The sequence below is a fragment of the Nerophis ophidion genome, linkage group LG15, assembly GCF_033978795.1.
Source record: "Nerophis ophidion isolate RoL-2023_Sa linkage group LG15, RoL_Noph_v1.0, whole genome shotgun sequence".
In the NCBI taxonomy this organism is placed as follows: Eukaryota; Metazoa; Chordata; class Actinopteri; order Syngnathiformes; family Syngnathidae; genus Nerophis; species Nerophis ophidion.
Window position 1 is genome coordinate 5216996 of NC_084625.1, and position 9229 is coordinate 5226224.

Sequence of the window (9229 nt, forward strand, 5' to 3'; positions counted from 1 at the left end):
AACTGTGGACGTGGTGTCCTCCGGAACAAAGAGGAAAATAACCATTCCGATTGTTATAGGCTCAAAGTTCAAAAGCCAGCATCTGCGATGGTATGGGGGTGCATTAGTACCCAAGGCATGAGTAACTTACACATCTGTGAAGGCATCATTAATGCTGAAAGGTCCATACAGGTTTAGGGGCAACATATGTTGTCATCCAAGCAACGTTATCATGGACGCACCTGCTTTTTTCAGCAAAACAATGCCAAGCCACGTAGTTAAAGAATGCGGGTACTTTCCTGGCACGCCTGCAGTCCAGATCTGTCTCCCACCGAAAATGTGTGGCGCATTATGAAGCGTAAAATACGACAACAAGACTGTTGAACAACTTAAGCTGTACATCAAGCAAGAATGGGAAAGAATTCCACTATAAAAAGCTTCAACAATTAGTTTCCTCAGTTCCCAAACGTTTATTGAGTGTTGTTAAAAGAAAAGGTGATGTAACACAGTGGTGAACATGCCCTTTCCCAACTACTTTGGCACGTGTTGCAGCCATGAAATTCTAAGTTAATTATTATTTGCAAAAAAAAAACAAGTATGAGTTTGAACTCAAATATCTTGTCTTTGTAGTGCATTCTAGTGAATATGGGTTGAAATGATTTGCAAATCATTGTATTCCGTTTATATTTACATCTAACACAATTTCCCAACTCATATGGAAACAGGGTTTGTAAGTTCATAAACTGTGAAAAGAAATGCAACAATGCAATAGTCAGTGTTGAAAGCTAGATTTTTTGTGGACATGTTCCATAAATATTGATGTTAAAGATTTTTTTTTTTTGAGAAGAAATGTTTAGAATTAAGTTCATGAATCCAGATGGAACTCTATTACAATCCCCAAAGAGGGCACTTTAAGTTGATGATTACTTCTATGTGTAGAAATCTTTATTTATAATTGAATCACTTGTTTATTTTTCATCAAGTTTTTAGTTATTTTCTTAATCTTTTTTTCCAAATAGTTCAAGAAAGACGACTACAAATAAGCAATATTTTGCACTGTTTTACAATTTATTAAATCAGAAACTGATGACATAGTGCTGTATTTTACTTCTGTATCTCTTTTTTTCAACCAAAAGTGCTTTGCACTAGGGGGTACTTGAATTAAAAAAATGTTTATAGGAGGTACATCACTGAATAAAGGTTGAGAACCACTGCTCTAATGGTCTACAATAATAATATACATTAACTTGTTTATATTCAATTATGTATGTAGTATCTTCTAATAGTCTACAATAATAATATACATACTGTACATCTGTTTATATTCAACTATGTATGTTATAGTCTAAAAATGTAATATACATTAACTTGTTTATAATTCAACTGTGTATTTCAGGAGTGTCAAACTCAAATACGGAGTGGGCCAAAATTTTAACCGGAACAAAGCCGCGGGCCAAGGTTGAACAAATTAACCTTTTAATAGGGACCCAAACAAGTTTTGCATTAAATATTGAACAAGCAAGGCGTATATAACTTTAGTGACATGCAAAATCCAGTTTCAAATAATAATAATAATAATTAAAAAAATATGAATGGCATATCAAATAAAATTTAAATAAAAATAGCATGCCTTTTTTTCTATTTGCAATCTTCTGAGGTAAATATACATTTTTTTCCACAGGCTAATAATACATTTGAAAATAAAACAACAATAATGAAAGAATCAAACATTCAAGCCTTGAAGTAGCAAGAGAAAATGCATGAATAAAACGTTAATTATTGGTCAGTTTGCTGGAAGTTTCCCGGAAGAGTTAGTGCTGCAAGGGGTATTTGTTCTGTTGTGTTACGGTGAGGATGTTCACCCGAAATGTGTTTGTCATTCTTGTTTGGTGTGGGTTCACAGTGGGGCGCATATTTGGAACAGTGCTAAAGTTGTTTATACGGCCACCCTCAGTGTGACCTGTATGGCTTGACCAAGTATGCATGGCATTCACTTGTGCGTGTGTGTAAAAGCCACAAATATTATGTGACACACTGTTAAGATGGAGGAAAAGCGGACGTGACGACAGGTTGTAGAGAACGCTAAAGGCAGTGCCTTAAATGCACGCCCCCAATATAGTTGTCCAGGTGGAAATCGGTAGAAATTCGGGAGAATGGTTGCCCCGGGAGATTTTTGGGAGGGGGACTGAACTTCGGGAGTCTACCGGGAAAATTAGGAGGGTTGGCAAGTATGAGTATTAGGGGTGAATGCGGTGTTACAGCGGCACCGACGCTGTATAACACCGGCGGGCCAGCTCTAATGTTAAATTGATATTGGCTCAAGGGCCAAATTAAATTACACGGCGGGCCAGATTTGGCCCGCGGGCCAGAGTTTGACACCCATGGTGTATGTAGTTTATTCTAATAGCCGAAAATAATAATATGCATACATTTGTTTATATTCAACACTGTATTTAGTATTTTCTAATAGTCTACAATAATAATAAACATTAGTTGTTTATATTCAACTCTGTATGTAGTATCTTATAATAATAGTCTACAATTTTTTTTCATATATATATATATTTTTTGTCATGAAAAAGGGAGGTTTTTGGGGTTGGTGCACTAATTGTAAGTGTATGTTTTTTTTATGATGATTTAATAAAAAAATTAAAACATTTAAAAAACATTTATAAAAAATTCTTCTGTAGGGACCACTGCTCTACAATAATATCAATTAACATATTTATATTTAACTATGTATGCAGTATATTATAATATATTTTATATAGATTATCTCAAATAACTTAAGTGTCAAAAGTATTCATATTTTAATTCCAGTATCAATATTGGAGCATGAAGATGTGGTATCAGCATTATCGCTAGTGTCCGTTGCAGTTCGCTCACAAATTGGAGCTGGTGTTGTGGCAAGACATGCCCCATTTCCTGGAACTCATGCAACTCCTGCAGATGTGTGACGAGGAATACGGAAATGTAATAATCGCGTCTCCCTGAGCGTCCATCCATTGTGAAGGAATCTTCCATGCGAGTACAATCTTGAGGATGTCAAGACTGGGACTCATCAGCTGATCGCCAGTCCATTGAAAAAGACCAATAGGCCCAAAGCTAGCACTTCGTTAGCAAAGTCCACGTTTGGATGTGCTCGAAAGCCACACGCACTCCAAAGCCATGGGGGGTTCAATTAGACAAAGTTTTGGGAATGGTGTAAAAAACAAAGTGTTGCCATTTGAAGCAACATTCTGCCATGTTGTCCACAGCTTCTAATCTCAGGGGCATAAATTAGCGGAGTGGACTCTGCTGTCGACTGGGGTTTGTTGCCGGGCTGCAGGATGGCTGCACTTTTCACCGGGCAGACAGTTCCCTGGCTTGGCAGCGGGAGATAGCGAGGCCTCGGAGTCGAGGGTGGCCAGGAATGTCGTGAATAGACGCTTACGTAAAAGTCACATCGGGCCGCGAGGACGAAGACGCGAGCTGACAATCTATCAAAGGACATCACACCGCACCTCCACTGTGACAGCAACTTTTTCAGACAAGGAACTTACCGGAGAGATGTTCTGGACAAGAGAACCATCACTGAGTATGCCCCCTAGTGGCAGTGAACTACCACCTAGCTAATGTATCACTTTCCCTGCCAATTCCACCTTCGGAAGAACTTGGGAGTTAGCAACACATTTTGTTCTCTGTTGCATTTCGAATGCTAAATTGTGCCATTTATATACGGATAGAACGGTATTGCAATATAATTCAGTACAGTGGTTCCAAAATATCAGCGGGGCGGTATCAAACGAAAACTTGGTGATTATAAGGCGCACTGCTGATGAATGGTCTATTTTTCATCTTTTTTCATACATAAGGTGCACGGGATTATAGGGCGCATTAAAGGGGTCAAATGGTGGTTGATGGTTGATTATATGACCCGAAATAAACTTATTTATTTCATTAATTTCAAATATATGTATTGTTGCATTTGAACAATTGTATTGTTGATAATAGAGGTAATCATTGTTAATATTCATTATCAATAGTGCTATTTGTATTGGTATTTGTATCGCTCCTTTTGTAGTGCAATAATTTTCATTGTCGTTTCTGTATTATTATTCATTTCACTATCTGCTCCTTTAATATCACTTTTACCATATCCTATTTGCTGATGTTGTTCTATTGTTTTTGTTGTGTTTGCTGTTGTTGTCCTTCTGTCTTATCCCCACAATTTCCCCCTCAGTCTTCCTATTTTTCCTCTTTCCACTCCCTCCTATATATATATATATATATATATATATATATATATATATATATATATATATATATATATATATATATATATATATATATATTAGGGGTACGAATACAAATCCAATACGTTGTGCGATTCAGAATCGATTCTCATTTTAAATTCTCATTTTAAACGGCGTGGCGCAGTGGGGAGAGTGGCCGTGCGCAACCCGAGCGTCCCTGGTTCAATTCCCACCTAGTACCAACCTCGTCACGTCCGTTGTGTCCTGAGCAAGACACTTCACCCTTGCTCCTGATGGGTGCTGGTTGGCGCCTTGCATGGCAGCTCCCTCCATCAGTGTGTGAATGTGTGTGTGAATGGGTAAATGTGGAAGTAGTGTCAAAGCGCTTTGAGTACCTTGAAGGTAGAAAAGCGCTATACAAGTACAACCCATTTATCATTTATTTAAATTTTTTTTTTTTTTTTTATCAATCCAACAAACCACTACACAGCAATACCACATCAATGCAATCCAATTCCAAAACTAAACCTGAGCCAGCAACACTCAGAACTGCAATAAACAGAGCAATTGAGAGGAGACACAAACACCACACAGAACAAACCAAAAGTAGTGAAACAAAAATGAATATTATCAACAACAGTATCAATATTAAATAAATAAATGATAAATGGGTTGTACTTGTATAGCGCTTTTCTACCTTCAAGGTACTCAAAGCGCTTTGACACTACTTCCACATTTTACCCATTCACACACACATTCACACACTGATGGAGGGAGCTGCCATGCAAGGCGCCAACAAGCATCCATCAGGAGCAAGGGTGAAGTGTCTTGCTCAGGACACAACGGACGTGACGAGGTTGGTACTAGGTGGGATTTGAACCAAGGACCCTCGGGTTGCGCACGGCCACTATCCCACTGCGCCACGTCCCTAGATATAATTTCAGCATGGCAGTATATTGAATCGAATCGTGGGACACCCAAAGATTCGCAGCCCTAATATATATATATCTACATACATACACATTTATTTATTTTAATATATATGCAGCTGAGATAGGCTCTGTCACGCCAAATTTCTTCCCCCCTACAAAAACTCCCCCCCCCCCATTTACTTCCGTGGTCATGATTAATACAGACGTTTTGTTAACGCTATATTATAAAAATATAACGCTATATTATAAAAATACAGACGTTTTGTTATATTATAAAAAAAAATTAAAAAACAAATTTACAAACACAAGCTATGGGATGACGCATTTATTTCCGGGGTCACCTTTCCTCTTATGTCATCCCATAGCTTGTGTTTGTAAAGTGTTTTTTTTATAATATAACGTTAACAAAACGTCTGTATTTTTATAATATAGCGTTAGCTTTCTAGAATATAGCGTTAACAAAACGTCTGTAATAATCATGACCCCGGAAGTAAATGGGCGGGGGTGTGTTTTGTAGGGAGAAGAAATTTGGCGTGACAGCTCCAGCGACCCCCCGCGACCCCAAAAGGGACAAACGGTTGAAAATGGATACACATATATATATATATATTAATATACTATCTATATATACATACATACAAACATACATACATACATACATGTATATACATATGCGCCATCAACACCAAAAAAAAAACAAAATAAAAAAAACAAAACAAAAAACATTATTGTCATTGCACTTAAAAAGTACATTTCCAGGTTTGACACCCCCAAAAAAACATCTCAAGCTATAGTGTCACAAAAAAAAAAAATAAATAAATAAATAAAAAAAATAATATATATATATTTGGGGTGGGCAAATTAATGTGTTAATTACGCGTTAACTCCATCCATCCATCCATCCATCATCTTCCGCTTATCCGAGGTCGGGTCGCGGGGGCAGCAGCATAAGCAGGGAAGCCCAGACTTCCCTCTCTCCAGCCACTTCGTCTAGCTCTTCCCGGGGGATCCCGAGGCGTTCCCAGGCCAGCCGGGAGACATAGTCTTCCCAACGTGTCCTGGGTCTTCCCCGTGGCCTCCTACCAGCTGGACGTGCCCTAAACACCTCCCTAGGGAGGCGTTCGGGTGGCATCCTGACCAGATGCCCGAACCACCTCATCTGGCTCCTCTCGATGTGGAGGAGCAGCGGCTTTACTTTGAGTTCCTCCCGGATGGCAGAGCTTCTCACCCTATCTCTAAGGGAGAGCCCCGCCACCCGGCGGAGGAAACTCATTTCGGCCGCTTGTACCCGTGATCTTATCCTTTCGGTCATGACCCAGAGCTCATGACCATAGGTGAGGATGGGAAGGTAGATCGACCGGTAAATTGAGAGCTTTGCCTTCTGGCTCAGCTCCTTCTTCACCACAACGGATCGATACAACGTCCGCATTACTGTAGACGCCGCACCGATCCGCCTGTCGATCTCACGATCCACTCTTCCCCCACTCGTGAACAAGACTCCTAGGTACTTGAACTCCTCCACTTGGGGCGTTAACTCATCAATCTATTAACGCCGACAATTATTTTATCGCACATTTGCGTATGTTGTTTACATGCTTTTATTTTGTTAACGCCTTTTCTTAACAAGATGGCGTGGAGGGGCTCTTGGTAAAGATGGAACATTTGGCAAAAATACCGGACAATTCTGCAAATTTCATGGCTGGCTTACTGCGTGGTCACTCCGGGATCACTTATGACCGCCAGACAATTCTGAATGTGGATAGATCGGGCCGTTTTGGACTGAATGAGGCGTGCTTGCTAGACCGGCTAGCTAGCATGGGAATACTTTGCCGGCTACATCCAGCGGCCTGTGAAGCAGCGGAGTATATGTGTTGTCTGTCTATTTATGAATAATGCAGACCAGGAGTGTTGGCTGAGTTCTTAATGTTTACTTTCAGAGCGTGCATATCACAACATACAAGATGCCGTCATGGCGACACAACGCATGCTCGTCACTCCTGTTGCATGCTGGGTAGGGTAGTTCTTTTTTCCCTGGCTCATAACATCACAATATAGTACCATGTATATGCGTTCAGTTTATCAAAGCACCAAGCAAACATTCGGAAAATTCCCATCATATCAATTCCTAGATATGGTCATAATTATTTTAAGTGCACTACGCAGAATAAACACAACATTATTAATATTGCTACTACGGATCATTTGATCAAAAATTCCCTAAAACAGCCCACTACCTATAATATAGGTTTTTTAAACATAAGATCCCTGATAAAAAAAAAAATGTTTCTGCTGTTACCTCAGAAATTGCCTGTTCAGATGTTATGATTGTGGCTCAAAGATTTGTATGTAGATTATATTTATTTTCCATAACAAACAGGATAACTTAAATACCCTGGCAGTGGCAATAAGCTTAAATGTTTGTATTTACATTTTTGGAGTTGATTTTCATAAAATATGCTATTTAACTGCTACTGTTTAACAAGGACTGATTTAAATTGTGTTTGCACAACAAATGTTTTGGCGCTTTTGTTCATGTGGGAGAATATTCCAATAAAGGTGCACTACACACTACTTTTGAATTCATTATTGGGCTTTGCGTATACAATGCGGTTAATCGTGATTAATCGGAGAAATAGTCCGATTAACTTCGATTAAACTTTTTAATCGTTGCCCAGCCCTAATATATATATATATATACATATATATATATTTTTTTTTAATTTATTTATTTATTTTTTCGTGACACTATCGCTTGAGATATTTTTCTGTTTTTTGGGGGTGTCAAACCTGTAAATGTTGTACTTTTTAAGTGCAATGACAACAAAGTTCCACTCCTTTCCAACTAAGACTTACATCCACGTTCTGGTGCAATGTTTTCCACGCCGACAAAAACAAACATATGGTACGGTGGCCCTCGAAGGTCAAAGGCGAAGCCGAAAGTGAGAAATGGTGGCTGCTTATGCTTGATAATAAGTGACCTGACCCAGATATTAACCCCAGCATCCAGATGTGAAGCAGCGGGATTAGCAGCGGAGCAGCATCCCTACATGACCCCGAGACACGCCATCACTTCCGGCCGCCTCACAATAGGAAACTAGCGTGCACCTGTCAAAATAAAAGCATGCCCATTCCCACACTCGTGCGTCTTGCATTCCCGGTAACTTGTGCAGACGAAGAAGAAGAAGGTGGCGACAAAGTGTGAAGTTTGAAGTATTCGCAACAAGCAGAGAGCCAAAAGTGTCGCCTACCATTTTGGTCCGGTGGCGGCCAGAGGCTGCAAGGAGTCCCGCACTCGCTGCTCCAGCGCCGGTGTCCCCGGTGTCCGCTGCGCCATCAACACCTCCAGCGCAGATGTTTCACATTGTGCTCGGCAGGACGGATCTGCTGCTGGAGCACACAAGCACACGCAAATGCTCAGCTCGGGTTCTCTCTTTTTTTTTTTTTTTTTTTTTGCAGGAGGAATTGCTTTGATTGGAGCTCGTGGATCATATGGGAGCTTTTCTTTTTTTTTGGATTTTTAAAGAGACACTGCGCCCTTAAACGTGGAGGGAAGTGCACGCAGCACCAAAATCACAGCGTTTGCACGCAGGAATGTGAGTTTTCGCCCCGCAAAAGTGCGTTTCCTGACCGGCTGTGACGTCACAGGCGGCCAGGCGGGTCACCGAGTTCACCCACGGCGCCCACAAGAGTAAACAACACTGGTGCTGCTAATAATTTATTCATATTTGGAAATAAGGTGTGGAAATATTGTGCAATTTGGGTCTAAAACAGGGGTCGGGAATCTTTTTGGCTGGGAGAGCCATGAAAGCCAAATATTTCAAAATGTATTTCCGTGAGAGCCATATCATATTATTTAACACTGAATACAACTAAATGTGTGCATTTTTAAGTAAAACCAACATTTTTAGAGTTTAATAAGTCTCTTGTTCTTTTTAATAACATTGTTATTCTGAAGCTAACCAATAATAAATCAAATGTCATGTCTGTTGATCATGTTTTTGTTTGGCCATGTGCTGTTTGTCTTTTGGACTCTTTAAGTTCCTGTTTTTTACACTCCCTTGTCTTGTTTCCTTGGTTACTCAT

At 39.8% G+C, this 9229-nt stretch overlaps 1 protein-coding gene across 1 annotated transcript in view; it reads right to left on the reverse strand.

The window, feature by feature from the left end:
- zbtb47b (zinc finger and BTB domain containing 47b) overlaps positions 1 to 8780 on the reverse strand; it is a 45491-nt gene extending 36711 nt beyond the window's left edge. The window contains exon 1 of the mRNA XM_061921286.1: positions 8395 to 8780. Within this exon, the coding sequence (XP_061777270.1) occupies positions 8395 to 8397 (3 nt within the window). The 5' untranslated portion in view covers positions 8398 to 8780. The remainder of the gene's footprint in view (positions 1 to 8394) is intronic.
- Between the last annotated feature and the right edge of the window lie 449 nt (positions 8781 to 9229).